This window comes from Neomonachus schauinslandi, chromosome 8 (assembly GCF_002201575.2).
Source record: "Neomonachus schauinslandi chromosome 8, ASM220157v2, whole genome shotgun sequence".
NCBI classification, from domain to species: Eukaryota; Metazoa; Chordata; class Mammalia; order Carnivora; family Phocidae; genus Neomonachus; species Neomonachus schauinslandi.
This window is the reverse complement of record NC_058410.1, coordinates 45411056-45428945: the sequence shown is the minus strand read 5'-3', so window position 1 is coordinate 45428945 and position 17890 is coordinate 45411056. Positions and strand designations below refer to the sequence as shown.

Sequence of the window (17890 nt, the reverse complement as noted above, 5' to 3'; positions counted from 1 at the left end):
ATCACCCTCATAAGTTTGGCAAATAATGAAAATTTACATAACCAGAAGTTTCAGTTTACTTTCCTCAAGCTATTTATTTTAAGGAATCATAACTATTCTTTTCTAGTGATTGACAACTTTTGCTTCATGGATTGTGTTACATTTTAACTTAGAGAACACTGTGAGGAAAAGGTTTTCTGAATAATTGCAAGGTCAAATTTCTGTTACATTAAACACTTATTTTCTTAACAGTGAAATTGCTCCAATAAAAGGGATTAAAGCCTTCCTTGAATTAAATTTTTATTTAATGAAACCAAAGATGAACTCTAAAGTTCCTGAGAGTCGTTCTAAGTGAGAGACACAAGCTACCTTTGCCTAGTGAAGTGTTTACAGAAGGGGGCTGGTGAGGAGATGCGTTAGGAAGGGCTTGAGTCATTCCGAATCTGATAGTGTGCATGCCATAACATTAACAAATGCCAGCAAGTGGTGATTTATCTGAGTATATGTGAAGAGATGTTTGTTCTTCAGGGAGAAGTAACAATAGAAGAGAAGCAGCATCTAAGGTCAATAACCTAAGTACATAGAGAGGGAATTTGAATAAACCTTAGAATGTTTATCCTTTATGACCATTCTATTTGGAAGACAAACTAACTGGAGAGAGTGTAGAACCTCTGAAAAAGAGGACACAGACAGTACCTGAGGAGCCGACCCCAGGACCTATCTCTCTGTGATATAGTGGTATGAAGACTTTGCAAATAGTAACACAATTGAGGGGTTTAATGGCAGGTAAATGGTGACTGGTAGTTAAATGAGTATTACACTTGTGTCAAGCATATTGTAGAATTTGGGAAAGTGCCTAATCCTTCAAAATACATGTATTTTCTTCTTGCAGATATGGATTTCTTCCCTCAACTTCTCAACTGTTCACACTACACTTATTCTCCATTCTGTTTCATAAGAAACATCACAAAGATTTAAAGACACCAATACTCGTGCTATTGAAGAAGAAGCAACTCAATCCATTGTATTACTGATCTCTGGCCATTAGAGTACCATGAGTGCAACAGCAAACAAATACATGCATATTTTCTGCTGTAATTCAAAAGCAGAGACTTTGAACATCTCTGAGTAGCACCTAACTGCTTGAAGCATTTACCTTCCATTATTTATGGTAAATGCATCCGGGCTTTTCACTAGACCTTTGGACAATCTACTGGTCAACATCAGCCTAATCCCTCCTCCTTAATGAGTTCTTGATTCTGGGAGCTCTACTAATTGATGAATCATTAAATCTCTTTGTGGAAAACTTAGTTTTTATCCATGTCTTTCTCCTTCAGCAGCACACAATTATTCTCACTTGCCTTTATATCAGAAGTTCACACTTCATTTCAAAGAACTCCTAAGGTGAGCAGCTTCATTCTAGTTTGGGAATGAAAAACTTTTCCCTTCTCCTTTCTACGTTCTTTGGTTGGTCTAATAATTAAATTGACATAAGACAGATTCACAGAAGAGAAATGTAATTACATATGTGTGGGAGACACACAAAGGCATGAAGAGTCAAAGACAGTCTGACAACTGAGTCTTATAAACCATCCTGAGCTAAAGAGAAGGGGGTAAAATGCTTCAGAAATCGAAGAGGAGGAAGACAATTTACAGGAAGATGAGGAGAGCACATACGTGGTAAACAGATGTGTATCATGCCATCAAGAGTCTTTCTAATAGAAAAAGTTATATGTGGTAAGAGCTCTATTCCTGATGTAGCTCCCTATCTAAATTCTTTTAGGCAGAAGGTAGAAAGCTGTTCTGAGTCTGCTGGGTCTTTTTTTTTTCACATTTTAAAATTATTATTTATTTTTATTTTTTTATTTTATTATGTTATGTTAGTCATCATATATTACATCATTAGTTTTTGATGTAGTGTTCCTTGATTCATTGTTTGCATATAACAACCAGTGCTCCATTCAGTACGTGCCCTCCTTAATACCCATCACTGGGCTAACCCATCCCCCCACCCCATCCCCTCTAAAACCCTCAGTTTGTTTCTCAGAGTCCATAGTCTCTCATGGTTCGTCACCCCCTCTGATTCCCCCCTTCATTTTTCCCTTTTTTTTTTTTTTAACATATAATGTATTATTTGTTTCAGAGGTACAGGTCTGTGATTCATCAGTCTTACACAATTCACAGAGCTCACCATAGCACACACCCTCCCCAATGTCTATCACCCAGCCACCCCATCCCTCCTACCCTCACCACTCCAGCAACCCTCAGTTTGTTTCCTGAGATTAAGAATTCCTCATATCAGTGAGATCATATGATACTTGTCTTTCTCTGATTGACTTATTTCACTTTCTCTGATTGACTTATTTCACCCTCTAGTTCCACCCACGTCATTGCAAATGGCAAGAATTCATGTTTTTTGATGGCTGCATAATATTCCATTATATATATATATATATATACCACATCTTTGTTATCCATTCATCTGTTGATGGACATCTTGGCTCTTTCCATAGTTTGGCTATTGTGGACATTGCTGCCATAAACATTGGGGTGCACGTAACCCTTCGGATCACTACATTTGTATCTTTGGGGTAAATACCCAGTAGTGCAATTGCTGGGTCATACGGTAGCTCTATTTTCAACTTTTTGAGGAACCTCCATACTGTTTTCAGAGTGGTTGCACCAACTTGCATTCCCACCAACAGTGTAGGAGGGTTCCCCTTTCTCCGCATCCTTGCCAACATGTCGTTTCCTGACTTGTTAATTTTAGCCATTCTGACTGGTGTGAGGTGGTATCTCACTGAGGTTTTGATTTGGATTTCCCTGATGCCAAGGGATGTTGAACACTTTTTCATGTGTCTATTGGCCATTTGGATGTCGTCTTTGCAGAAATGTCTGTTCATGTCTTCTGCCCATTTCTTGATTGGATTATTTGTTCTTTGGGTGTTGAGTTTGATAAGTTCTTTAGAGATTTTGGATACGAGCCCTTTATCTGATATGTCATTTGCAAATATCATCTCCCATTCTGTCGGTTGTCTTTTGGTTTTGTTGACTGTTTCCTTTGCTGTGCAAAAGCTTTTTATCTTGATGAAGTCCCAACAGTTCATTTTTGCCCTTGCTTCCCATGCCTTTGGCGATGTGTCTAGGAAGAAGTTGCTGTGGCTGAGGTCGAAGAACTTGCTGCCTGTGTTCTTCTCAAGGATTTTGATGGATTCCTGTCTCACATTTAGGTCTTTCATCCATTTGGAGTCTATTTTTGTGTGTGGTGTAAGGAAATGGTCCAGTTTCATTCTTCTGCATGTGGCTGTCCAATTTCTTTACACCATTTGTTGAAGAGACTGTCTTTTTTCCTTTGGACATTCTTTCCTGCTTTGTCGAAGATTAGTTGACCATAGAGTTGAGGGTCCATTTCTGGGCTCTCTATTCTGTTCCATTGATCTATGTGTCTGTTTTTGTGCCAGTAGCATACTGTCTTGATGATTACAGCTTTGTAATGTAGCTTGAAGTCCAGAATTGTGATGCCACCGGCTTTGCTTTTCTTTTTCAACATTCCTCTGGCTATTCGGGGTCTTTTCTGTTTCCATACAAATTTTAGGATTATTTGTTCCATTTCTTTGAAAAAAGCTGATGGTATTTTGATAGGGATTGCATTAAATGTGTAGATTGCTCTAGGTAGCATAGACATTTTCACAATATTTGTTCTTCCAATCCATGAGCATGGAATGTTTTTCCATTCTTTGTGTCTTCCTCAATTTCTTTCATGAGTATTCTATAGTTTACTGAGTACAGATTCTTTGCCTCTTTGGTTAGATTTATTCCTAGGTATCTTATGGTTTTGGGTGCAATTATAAATGGGATTGACTCCTTAATTTCTTTTTCTTCTGTCTTGTTGATGTATAGAAATGCAACTGATTTCTGTGCATTGATTTTATATCCTGCCACTTTAGTAAATTCTTGTATGAGTTCTAGCAGTTTTGGGGTGGAGTCTTTTGGGTTTTACACATAAAGTATCATATCATCTGCAAAGAGTGAGAGTTTAACTTCTTCTTTGCCAATTTGGATGCCTTTTATTTCTTTTTGTTGTCTGCTTGCTGTGGCTAGGACTTCTAGTACTATGTTGAATAGCAGTGGTGATAGTGGACATCCTGCATGTTCCTGACCTTAAGGGAAATGCTCTCAGTTTTTCCCCATTGAGAATGGTATTTGCTGTGGGTTTTTCATAGATGGCTTTTATGATATTGAGGTATGTACCCTCTATCCCTACACTTTGAAGAGTTTTAATCAAGAAAGGATGCTGTACTTTGTCAAATGCTTTTTCTGCATCTATTGAGAGGATCATATGGTTCTTGTTCTTTCTTTCATTAATGTATTGTATCACACTGATTGATTTGCGGATGTTGAACCAACCTTGCAGCCCAGGAATAAATCCCACTTGGTCATGGTGAATAATCCTTTTAATGTACTGTTGGATCCTACTGGCTAGTAGTTTGGTGAGAATTTTTGCATCCATGTTCATCAGGGATATTGGTCTGTAATTCTTTTTGATGGGATCTTTGTCTGATTTTGGGATCAAGATAATACCGGCCTCATAAAACGAGTTTGGAGTTTTCCTTCCATTTCTATTTTTTGGAACAGTTTCAGAAGAATAGGTATTAGTTCTTCTTTAAATGTTTGGTAGAATACCCCTGGGAAGCCATCTGGCCGTAGGCTCTTGTTTGTTGGGAGATTTTTTTATTACTGCTTCAATTTCCTTGGTGGTTATGGGTCTGTTCAGGTTTTCTATTTCTTCCTGGTTCAGTTTTGGTAATCCATTTCTTCCAAATTATCTAATTTGCTGGCATGTAGTTGCTCATAATATGTTCTTATAATTGTTTGTATTTCTTTGGTGTTGATTGTGATCTCCCCTCTCTCGTTCATGATCTTATTTATTTGGGTTGTTTCTCTTTTCTTTTTGATAAGTCTGGCCAGGGGTTTATCAATCTTATGAATTCATTCAAAGAACCAACTCCTAGTTTTGTTGATCTGTTCTAGTGTTCTTTTGGTTTCTATTTCATTGATTTCTGCTCTGATCTTTATTATTTTCTTCTCCTGCTGGGTTTAGGCTTTATTTGCTGTTCTTTCTCCAGCTCCTTTATGTGTAGGATTAGGTTGTGTATTTGAGACTTTTCTTGTTTCTTGAGAAATGCTTGTATTGCTATATACTTTCCTCTTAGGACTGCCTTTGCTGCAACCCAAAGATTTTGAACAGTTGTGTTTTCATTTTCATTTGTTTCCATGAATTTTTTAAATTCTTCTTTAAGTTCCTGGTTGACCCATTCATTCTTTAGTAGGATGCTCTTTAGCTTCCATGTATTTGAGTTCTTTCCAACTTTCCTCTCATGATTGAGTTCTAGTTTCAAAGCATTGTGGTCTGAAAATGTGCAGGGAACGATCCCAGTCTTTTGGTACTGCTTGAGGCCTGATTTGTGACCCAGGATGTGATCTATGCTGGAGAATGTTCCGTGGGCACTAGAGAAGAATGTGTATTCTGTTGCTTTGGGATAGACTGTTCTGAACATATCTGTGAATTCCATTTGGTCCATGTGTCATTTAAAGCCTTTAATCCTTGTTGATCTTTTGCTTAGATGATCTGTCCATTTCAGTGAAGGAGGTGTTAAAGTCCCCTACTATTATTGTATTGTTGTCGATGTGTTTCTTTGATTTTGTTATTAATTGGCTTATATAATTGGAGGCTCCCATGTTAGGGGCATAGATATTTACAATTGTTACATCTTCTTGTTGGATAGACCCTTTAAGTATGATATAGTGTCCTTCCTCATCTCTTATTATAGTCTTTGGTTTAGAATCTAATTTGTCTGATATAAGGATTGCCACCCCAGCTTTCTTTTGATGTCCATTAGCATGGTAAATTGTTTTCCACCCCCTCACTTTCACTCTGGAGGTGTCTTTGGGTATAAAATGAGTCTCTTGCAGGCAGCATCTTGATGGGTCTTGTTTTTTTAATCCAATTTGACGCCCTGTGTCTTTTGATTGGGGCATTTAGCCTGTTTACATTCAGGATAACTATTGAAAGATATGAATTGAGTGCCATTGTATTGCCTGTAAGGTGACTGTTACTGTATATTGTCTGTGTTCCTTTCTGGTCTATGTTACTTTTAGGCTCTCTCTTTGCTTAGAGGACCCCTTTCAATATTTCCTGTAGGGCTGGTTTGGTGTTCGTAAATTCTTTTAGTTTTGTTTGTCCTGGAAGCTTTTTATCTCTCCTTCTATTTTGAATGACAGCCTAGGTGGTTAAAGTATTCTTGGCTGCATATTTTTCTCATTTAGTGCTCTGAATATATCATGCCAGTCCTTTCTGGCCTACCGGTTCTCTGTGGATAGGTCTGCTGTCAATCTAATGTTTCTACCATTGTAGATTATAGACCTCTTGTCCCAAACTGCTTTCAGGATTTTCTCTTTGTCTCTGAGACTTGTAAGTTTTATTCCTAGATGTTGGGGTATGACCTATTTTTATTGATTTTGAGGGGCTTTCTCTGTGCCTCCTGGATTTTGATGCCTGTTTCCTTCCCCAGATTAGGGAAGTTCTCTTCTATAATTTGCTCCAGTATACCTTCTGCCCCCTCTCTCTTTCTTCTTCTTCTGGGATCCCAATTATTCTAATATTGTTTCATCTTATGGTATCACTATCTCTCGAATTCTGCCCTCATGATCCAGTAATTGTTTATCTCTCTTTTTCTCAGCTTCTTTATTCTCCATCATTTTGTCTTCTATATCACTAATTCTCTCTTCTGCCTCATTTATCCTAGCAGTTAGAGCCTCCATTTTTGATTGCACCTCATTATTAGCCTTTTTGATTTCAACTTGGTTAGATTTTAGTTCTTTTATTTCTCCAGAAAGGGTTTCTCTAGTATCTTCCATGCTTTTGTCAAGCCCAGCTAGTATCTTTATAATCGTCGTTCTGAACTCTAGTTCCGACATCTTACTAATGTCCATATTGATTAGGTCCCTCACAGTCGGTACTGCCTCTTGTTGTTTTTTCTGAGGTGAGTTTTTCCGTCTTGTCATTTTGTTCAGAGGAGAATAGATGAATTAGAGAACAAAATGTAACAGGGTAACAATGAACCCAGAAAAATATACACTAAACAAATCACAAGAGACCTAAAACTGGGGGGAAAAGAAACAGAAAGAAAGAAAAAGAAAAAAAAAAAGAATATGATCAAATATGATCAGGCTGGTGAATAGATCAGTGCTACACACTAGATTTTGGGTGTATTTTGGTCCGTTAGGAGAAACTGCCTCCCAAAATTTTAAAGAAAGAAAAACTTATATATGTATAAAAATAAGGGTAAATATGATGAAGGGATGGAATATGACTGTAAAGATGAAAATTATAAAAGATTTTATAAAAGGAATTGATAAGATAAGAAGTTGGTTGAAAAAAGAAAGAAGAGAAATTAAACAAAACAAAACAAAACAAAACAACAACAAATAAAAGGGAGAGAATGTGATCAGGCAGGAGACTAGAACAAAGCCATACACTAGAGATTTAGAGTATATTTTGGTCTGTTAGAAGAAAGTGTATTCCAAAATTTTAAAGAGAGAACAATTTATATATGTACAAAAAATAAGGTTAACTACAACGAAGGGATAGAATATGACTCTAAACGTGAAAAATAAAAAAGGTTTCTAAAAAAGGGATTGATAGATAAGATGTTGGTTGGAAAAGGGGAAAAGAAAAATTTTAAAAAAATAGAAAAAGAAAAATAATAAAATTTAAAAAATTAACTTTGAAAGACTAAAGAATCATGGTAAAAAAAGCCATGAATTCTATGTGCAGTATTTCCCTAGCGCTGGAGTTCTGCCATTCTCATTGATTGGTAAACTTGGTCTTGGCTGGCTGTTCTCACTGATCTTCTGGGGGAGGGTCCTGTTGCTGTGGTTCCCAAATGTCTTTGCTGGAGGCGGAATTGCCCCTCCCTTGCCAGGTCCAGGCGAAGTAATCTGCTTGGGTTTGCTCTCGGGAGCTTTTGTTCCCTGCAAGCTTTCCATACAGCTTTGGAGGAGGAGAGTGAAATGGCAGCCTCCCAATCTCCACCCAGAGGAGCCGAGAACTCGGGGCCCTGCTCCTTAGTGCACCCCCAGAGAAAAGCAGTCAGTCACTCCTGTCTCCCTGGTCTCCGGCCATGCTCCGTGCTCACCTGGCCTGTGACCAAGCGTTTCTATCTCTGGCACCTGACCTGGTGTGGAGTCTCCAAACCCAGCCAATTCCTGCAGTGCGCTCCCACGCCGCTCCTCCCGGGGGAGGAAGGGGAGTCTCCCTGGATCTGCTGCTTGTTGGGTCCCTGCTGGAGGAGCAGTGGCCCAACTGTGCTATGGATCACGGTTTATGGCAACCCCGAGCTGAGAGCCCGCTCCTTGGTTCTGTCTCTGCAGCCGGCTTCCCCGCTCCGATACCTGGGAGCTCTGCCGCACTCAGGCACCCCTGGTCTTTCTGTGACCCCGAGGGTCCTGAGACCACACTGTCTCACGAGGTTTCCACCCCCCGCTTAGCCACTGGAATGACGTCCCTCAGCGGAGCCGACTTCTAAAAGTTCCGATTTTGTGCTCCGCGGCTCTATCACTTGCCAGAAGTGGCCCATGGAGGCCCCCTCCCCTGCCGTCTATCTTCCTGAATATTACCTCGTATTCACTTCTCCGCACGTCCTACCTTCCAGAAAGTGGTCGCTTTTCTGTTCAGACAGTTGCTGCTATTCTTTTCTTCGATCTCCTGTTGAGTTTGTAGGTGTTCAGAATGGTTTGATCCCTATTTAGCTGAATTCCTGGGACCAGATGAAATTTAGGTCTCCTACTCCTCTGCCATCTTGCTCCACCCCCAAGTCTGCTGGGTCTTAACTAAAACATAATCCACATGCCAAATTGGTACTTTTAGGGGTGACATAGTCTGCTTCCTTTCTCTTGTCTGTACTGTACTAGTTATGCAGTTTTAGGTGTTTGGTGTTTTTCTAAACACTAGGCTAAAATGTGTAAGCTATCAGCTCTTCTACATGAAGCAAGACTATACTGTCCTTCTTTTGCTTTGATTTCCAATAAACTGAGCCATTTTATGATTCCAGTATTTATTTAGAGATTTAAGAACATAACTAAAAGAAAGTTATAATTCACCATGATAGTAGTAATTATACTAGGATCTAACATGAGTAGACTATAAGATGGTAGAATTATGTTTACTTCATGAAAAGATCAAGATGTTATAGGCTCATCCTTATTGTTTTGATCCCAAGACGTGAAATTGGCTACTGTTAGGGAGCCAGTGCTTCTTGATAATGGAAGTTAATATTACAGCCCAATGGGTATGGAGTTGTAAATTAGGTTGTTTCTTTGAACACTGAGGATGGCAAAGGTGAGAAGCCTTAAATAACTCAAGTGACAGACTAACTTATCTCCTCTCTCTTCCTCTACCCTTCCTGTCTGGTCCCCCACTTTCTTCCCTGGCTGTGAATTCATGTTGATGATTCCAACTAATTTGCAGCTTTCCTAAATCTCCTTTGTAAAGAGAGGCTATCAATCCTCTGTTTTCTAGTAACAGTATGACTGTCAAAATATATTTTAAGTACTTCTTATTTCCCTTTGTCTTATAATGACCCTTTCTGGGGCATCCTGGAATTGCTTTCAAATTGTGTGATTCTGAAGCTCTTATTTTGTCAGCTGTTCCTATGTCCGACTACTTTGGGGAATAGAAAAAAGACACTTCAGAGTCATCTGGAAGAACCCCCAAATCAACTATAACCTCAGGGTTCATAGCATCAGAGTAGATTATTTTCCATATGGCTAGTGAGGGATACTAATAAAAGGCAAAATATATACGTAAATGATGACTCATAAGGCTGGGTTAGCACTTTCTATGTGTCAACCATTATTTGTATGTTTTCTCTTAGACTTTTACCTTGTGCCATTGTTCATTTTGTCATTATGGACAGCTTAATTGCTCATATGCAATTTGTCAGGCTTCCTAGAAGACAGTCATGTTTGTTAATTCATGCTTATACTACCCCAGTTATTCTAAACAAGTTGCAAGTTAAGAAATAAAACAGTTTAAAGTTACCAAAGAGATTATGAATAGATAACTCCCAGCCAGAAAGTATATAATGAAAAGCTTGTAGAAACCTGCTAACAGCTAACACACTGTACTTCAGTTACAGGGGGAAAAAAGCCCAGGTGATGAAGGAGTGGTAGGAGACAAGTGTTTCTGAAGCCTGTTCAAGTCCAGCTTGTATGTTCATTTGTATATGTGTGTATATATACATATATATGTATGCTTTCTGATTAAAGTATCTTTTTTGCAGCTACAAAAATTATTTTTTAACCATTTTCCCTGTAGCTATAAAAATGGAGCACACGCACAAAAACTAACCTGCAGCCCATGAACCACCGGCTACTGGCATTGGACCAAATGCCACACATCCGGAATCCAGGACACTAGCTTTCTGAGCCAGCCAGTTTTCAGTGTTTGTGAAGCAAACAAGTTATCAATTTCTTCTCTCAGTATATGGCCAACAACTGAAGATACAGAAGGGAAGAGACCAAAAACTTTACTAAATTTCTTTCAAATCATTTTATCTCTTTTGCAGGTGACTGAAATATGGAAGACATAGACAGATTTTTATTCAAATTTAAAGGATATTATTTTGATCATTCACTTGATATTGGCTTTATAGAAAATTTAGATGATTTTGAAATCAGAGAAGATGATGTCTTCATAATCGCATACCCCAAATCTGGTGAGTTCTGTATTCTAATAGCTAATCTAAGACATAAAATGATATTTTTAAATGTGGGAACTCTGTCTTTCTAGTAGTATTCTATATGGACATAGACACTTAATCTATTGGATATTATAGTGTCAACTGAATTTGAAATCCTATGAAATAGGTCTTTTACAATGTAGCTAGTTTTTTTTTTTTAAGATTATTTATTTATTTATTTGTCAGAGAGAGAGAGAGAGCATGCAGAAGCAGGGGGAGCAGCAGGCAGAGGGAGAAGCAGGCTTCCTGCTGAGCAGGGAACCCAATGTGGGGCTCTATCCCAGGACCCTGGGATCATGATCTGAATCAAGGGTAGACCCTTAACTGACTGAGCCACCCAGGCATCCCTAGAAGTTATTTTTGTTGTGGACAAGGAAATGGAGAAAACATTGAAGTAGATATGTTGAAGACACCTTATCAAACACTAAGTTGCTAAAGTGGGCTGGGAAAGGATGCAGAAATATTTACGATTTAAGCAGCTACGTTGGACATAGAGTTGAAGTTGTATTTAATAACCAAGTGCATGAGAAGGAGGAAAATTAACTTATACTAATTACCATAATGTATGATAATCCCCAGTTATTTGGGTCTTCTTTTGCTATAGCACTCAGATCAGACTGAAACATATAGACATGTGTATAATGCATATATTCATATTTGTGTGTGTATATCTACATGCATGTCTATTCACAGACTTTGCCTATGTTTTAATTGGGTTTTGTTATTTTTGCTATTGTGTTGCATGAGTTCTTGATATATTTTGATATTAACCCCTTATTTGATAAATGATTTACAAATATCTTTCCCTTAAAATAGCTGCCTTTTCATCTTGTTAATAGTTTTTTTTTTGCTGTATAGAAAGTTTTTTTGAGTTACGCCTTTTAATATGTATTAGAAAAATGTATAATTAGCACATCAAATCTGTGGTTTCACAGATATCACTACTTAGGATGAAACTGAAGTAGATAACAATGTTACACCTAAGACAACCTCAAGAAAAATATTGAGTAAACAGTACAGGAGGGCAATTTGGGAGTATCTATTTAAAATGAAAATATAAATAGCCTATGGCTCTGCATTGAACTTCTAGGAAGCAACCCTTGGTAAACTCATACACACACACACACACACACACACACACGCACACACACACACAATGTTCCTGTGTTGTGTTTTGTAATAGCAAAAGCAGAAAACAGTCTTAACTAGTTATCACAAAAGAAAAGGATAAGATGTGATAGAGTCATATGATGACACTCTATACAGCAATTACAGAGGATGACTTGAACCTACATTTAGCAAAAACAACATGCATAGATCTCAAAAACATTGTTAAGCGAAGAAAGCAAATTGCAGAATGACTCAATATACCATTTGTATTAAATACACAATAATATTTTCAACTCATATATGTCAAAGTCTTAAAAGAGTCTAGATGGATGTACAACAAACATAATAGCAGTTTAGAAGGGAACACGCAATGGTAGTCAAAGAGGCTACTCTGCTTATAAATTGAATGTCTTAGAGAATGGATTCATGTGTCACTTGAGTAATTAGAACTGATTTAACATTTACAAAACAAGAATGCAGTATATAATCAAGACAAGGTGATGGTCTGACAGTGTATGTGAATGAGCAAATGCTGACCTCATGGCTGCAGGCTGTGCTTCCTCTGCACGGTCCATGCAGCTTGCACAGTTAGATCCCAGAGGGAACTTCACACACATTTGGCTGGGATGTAGCCCAGGCTACCTCTACCCTACTTCTTCACAACCCAGGTTGGGGCCCAGGCACCTGGATACCATACATGATTGAAGCTAGACGCTTCCTTAGGCCCTTTATTTACCAGGTAAATCCCACTGGTGCTCTGGAACTTTCTCAATAACCAAGGTATTTAGCATCTCCCAGATCTGGAGGCTCCTTTTGTCCAATTGGGATCAGAGCTCACAGGGGTCTAGGATGAGAAGGCCTGTATTCTGATGCGTCGGCACCTAGTGGGCTCCAAGCAGGGATAAGGCCCCCAGCAAGGAGCTTGACATCATTAAATCCTATGGAATAGGTCATATTGTTAGCCCCATTTTACAGATGAGGAAACAGAGGCACGGAAAGGCCAAATGACTTGCTTGCCGAACATCAAACTAGTAAGTGATTTAAAAAAGGGACTAGAACCCACAACTGTCTGATCACAGAGCCCAGGCTCTGCTCCTAGTGCCCAACTAAATCCTACCAATTTGTCAAGGTTCAGCTCATGAAGACTGGAGGTGATCATCCTCTTTTCTCATTCGAAGTATGTATAAATATGATTCAGCTGACCATGGGAAAACATGAACCCACTGCATCTCCTTGTAGAAGGGTAGAGATCATATCTGATTCAGCTCTGTATTTCTAGAATAGAGCCTGACAAATAGAGGGTGCTCAATATATGTCTCATGAATACATAAATGAATGAAAACATGAATGAGTGAATGAGGTCAGTTTCACCTGACTGATTCCTATGAGGTCCTAAATACCTCTGCCTAGCCCTGGGGTGCTGTCATACAGAGCTCTCTTGAAATCAAATCAAAATCTGGCCTAAGCCCCAAATTGGCAAATGTGCCCAGGAAACAAAGCCAGGATACTTCACCTATAAAGGCTCTTCCCTCTGGAATTTTAGTTGGTCTAGTTCCTATTGTTTTCAGAGATCCAAGGTTTTTAAAATTTTAATTTTTGTGATTTAGTTGTTTTTTAAACCAATTTTAGCCAGGGGAGATTTGGTCTCTGGACCTACTCCATCCTGCGTACTCAGGAGAGGAAGTCTTAGGCACAGTTTTGACAATGATATGACCAGTTTTGGTGGCCTCCCGCCAAGTGTGACGAGCTCAGTCTGTCTAGTCTTTCAGTTGTAGCAGCAAAGCCAGCTGACACTTTCTGGTAGGAATTTCACTCTCGGTAATTTTACCGTCAAATACATCTGCGTATTTGCATCAAATACATCAGGCAATGTGGGTCTGAAGTAAAGTAAGTAGTCCTGGTACAGGACCCCATCGATGACACAGGTGTTGTGCTAGCGATTCCTGACACCAGGACACACTGTGTCTCAGGAAACGTTCCTCTGAACCACTTACCCCAGCTGTGCTCCAGTTGTCTGATGACCAGTGAAACCCTTTTGCATGTTATGTTATTGAGCCATCGTGTGTTCTAGGAAGAGAGAGAAGCTTACCAACCTGAATTCACGAATGGGGGAACTGAAATTTCTGATGTGTAAACTGCAAACAATTTTCATTTTAGCTCAGTGGATTAACAGGTTGACTTATTTCACAGTATAAGTAGATGCTTCTGTCTACATCCCAGACATATTTCTACTGCCTTTTACATAGATCCATCCCAAGTTTCCCTTCCCCAAATGATCATCCTTGAGGTGAGGTGAAGGATTTATTTTAAACCAGATACACATTGTTTGTGACAGTGGTTTTTTGGACTTTCAACATATAGAAATTTCCTGGTTTGTCTGTTAAAACAGAGATTTCATAGCCCCACTCCGTAGAGATTCTGATCTTGCAGGCTTTCAGGAAGGTCTAGGTGTCTGAGATTTGTGGGTAGTCTGTAGTCACACTTCAAGTGATACTCATTGATGGCTTCCTTGTATTGATCTGAATAGTAACCACGCGCGCGCACACGTGTGTGTGTGTGTGTGTGTGTGTGACTATGTCTCTTTCTTTGAAATCATTTCCTACAGTTAATTTTTAAAAATTTAACCAAAGCTCTGTCAACCACTTCTCAAACTAACTTCGTTAGAACTTTCTGACCTTTTTATCTTGGATATTCTGAAATAGCATTGGATGGCTCCAGGGAATTGAGGACTGTTAGTGGGTTTAATTTAAGAATGGGTTGTTTCTATGGCCTATGTGTTCTCTATATTGACACTGATTTCCAGAATGTGATTAGATTTCAGGCCATAAAAGACATTTGTGTTGAAATATAATGTGCACTTTAGTATCTAAACAGTAGCTAAATGAATACAGTTTTAAAAGATAATCAGTGTGACTGTCTAGGTGAAATAAATCAACATTGCAGACTCAGAAATCCAATTATTGTTTTTTCTTACTTGATTTATGGTTGCATGGCTGTTCACTTTATAGAATCATTGTGGGATGTACGTATATGGTTCATGAACATTGATAATTTATTTTACTTGATAGTAAACAAATTAATTTTAAAGAAGAGAGAGAAGTGAGAACAGCCAGTTTATTCATGGAGATGAGCTTCAGTGGTAAAATCCTGAAGATTCTCTTTGCATCTGTGCTGCCAGGGTCTATGGCATATATGGCCCAGGGCTTCCTGCTTGCCTTCAGAAAGTGGAGCAAGTTCATTCTCCACTGTTGTGTTAAATGAGTTCCTAAGTGAGACAAGCATTACTTGGGTCCTGAGACAGTCTGACAGAGAGACAAGCATCACACTGGGTTAGATAAGATCCAGAGACTATACCAGTGCCCAGATTGTTCTTACTCATTACGCAAATCACAAATGAACAAAAGATTGAATTCTCATCTTCTAACGATATCAAATCATGTGAGGATATTGTGGTAACTGACCAATTAGTCAGTACTCTCATATTTGTGTTCCACACAATTTTTCCTCAACCTTTACCAAGACTTAATTAACTCTTTTGATGTGTGCAATGCCACATCTTCTGTCTCAACAAGTGCCTCTTCACATCATTAAAACATTAGAATGACACTAAATCACTGTAACATTTACTTCTTTAAACATATTAATTTTTAAATATGATTTTATTTATTTATTTGAGAGAGAGAGAGAGCAAGCATGAGCAGGGAGGAAGGGCAGAGGGAGAGGGAGAAGCAGGCTCCCCGTTGAGCAGGGAGCCCGATGTGGGGCTCAATCCCAGGACCCTGAGATCACAACCTGAACCAAAGGCAGATGCTTACCGACTGAGCCACCCCGGTGCCCCTTAAACATATTAATTATATAAGAGCTAGCCGTTTCCAGCTATATAAGTCAATATGTGCCGGGCTCAAGCATGACTCCTTCTATGTGCTTTGTTGTCCTTGTACTTAAATCCATAACTTTCCTGTGATACAGTCAGTGGGGATTCTCCTTGTTTTCATTAAGCTTTCCCTGGAATTGTAAAGCCCAAAATTCTTGTAAAAATTTCTTCAGTAGTTTGGGTGCCTGGGTGGCTCAGTCGGTTAAGTGTCTGCCTTCTAACCCTATCGGTCTCCTTGCTCAACGGGGAGCCTGCTTCTCCGTCTCCTCCCTCTCCTCCCCACTTGTGCTCCCTCTCACTATGTCTGTCTCTCTCTCTCAAATAAATAAATAAAATCTAAAAAATATTAAAAAAAAAGATTTCTTCAGTAGTTTATCAGCAACTGATTATGTAATCAAAAAACAAGTTAAATTCATAGGTATTTTCGCAATGTTGTTTTAAGTCTTCATCTCAGTCTGGTTTATAGGACAGCTCTGACTGTACTTATCTTTGTGTTTTAACAAAGCACCGCTCTGATCTTTGTTTTGATATTTGGCAACTCGTTTTAGGTGGAAGTGGCCATTGCACTTGAGAATACAGCCAATTAGAGTTTCTTCTTTCGTTTTTTTTATGATACTGTTACTTACTCTCCATCACTGTATTCTATTAATCGTTTTTACCTCCCGTTGAAGCATATGAGAGAGAGACACACACACACACAAAAGGGCATCTGTTAAGAAGTCAAAGGTTTAGGGACGCCTGGGTGGCTCAGTCGGTTAAGCGTCTGCCTTCGGCTCAGGTCATGATCCCAGGGTCCTGGGATCGAGTCCCGCATCGGGCTCCCTGCTCCGTGGGGAGCCTGCTTCTCCCTCTGCCTCTGTCTCTCTGTCTCTCATGAATAAATAAATAAAATCTTTAAAAAAAAAAAAAGAAGTCAAAGGTTTGTGAGAGAACTGCAGGCTGTCATGAGATATTTTCAGTTAGTGAGAATCCAGAGCTGAAGTAGACTCTTACCATTCTACTCCACCCACGTTTGGGGGTAAAAGGCCAGCAGGAAAGTAACTTACTTCCAAATCTCGATCTGATATAGGGACCGTAGGAGAGGTAACCAACAGCTGTACTGTTCTGAGTTGCATGCCAGATAAGCTTTCTCTCAGCTCTTTTTTAACAGCTTTCTTGAGGGATTATTCATATACCATAAAATTAACCCATTTTAGGTGTAGGCTTAATCATGCTTAGTAATTTAAAATTGTGCAACCATCTCCACAATTCAGTTTTAGAACAATTCCATCAACTTCCCAAAGTCCCTTGTGTCTTTGGGCAGTTCATTTCTGTTCCCATGCTCCAGACCCAGGCAAACATGAAGCTATGTTCTGCCTCTATTCATTTGTCTTTTTGGAACATTGAGGTTCATTCCTGATGTAGCATGTATTAATTAAATGTGTTTTATTTTTATTCCCGAATAGTATTCCATTGTGTGGATATGCCACATTTTGTTTATTCACCAGCTGATAGACATTTGAATTGTTTCCACTTTTGGCTACTATAAATGTTACTGCTATGAACATTCATGGACAAGTCATTGAAGGCACTAAAGTTTTCATTTCTTTTCGGTAGAAACCTACAAGTTGAAATGCCAAACTGCTTTCCAAGGACTCTACCTTCACATCAGCACCATTGGAAAGGATGCCCATTTCTCCACGTCCTCACTAATACTAGTTATTTTCAGTCTTTTTGATATAGCCGTTCAGTAAAGTAGGAAGTGATATATCATTTTGCTGGAGGAAGTTCAAGAATATTGGAGGGGCACCTGGGTGGCACCATCAGATAAGCGTCAGCCTCTTGGTTTTGGCTTGGGTGGTGATCTCAGGGTGGTGAGATGGAGCCCCATGTCAGGCTCTGTGCTCAGTAGGGAGTCTGCTTCAGATTCTCTCTCCCTCTCCCTCTGCCCCTCCCCAACATGCTCTCTCTCAAATAAACAAATAAATCTTTAAAAAAAATATTGGAGAAGGATACCAAGTCAGAATTTCAAATAACAGTGATGTACACAAACATATTGTCACCTGAGTCAAAAGCACTGTCCAATCTAAAATTTGGATATTTTGCTTACCATGGATTTTATTTACATTAATTTTTATTTTTTTAA

The 17890-nt window shown here is 38.9% G+C and overlaps 1 protein-coding gene across 1 annotated transcript; it reads left to right on the top strand.

Annotated features, from left to right (window-relative positions):
• Window positions 1-10543: 10543 nt before the first annotated feature.
• Window positions 10544-17566, top strand: LOC110583616 (amine sulfotransferase-like). The gene is made up of 2 exons (XM_021693620.1): window positions 10544-10757; window positions 17362-17566. Exons 1-2 carry the CDS (start codon window positions 10619-10621, stop codon window positions 17496-17498), a joined length of 276 nt encoding a protein of 91 aa, XP_021549295.1. The 5' UTR covers window positions 10544-10618; the 3' UTR covers window positions 17499-17566.
• Window positions 17567-17890: the final 324 nt, after the last annotated feature.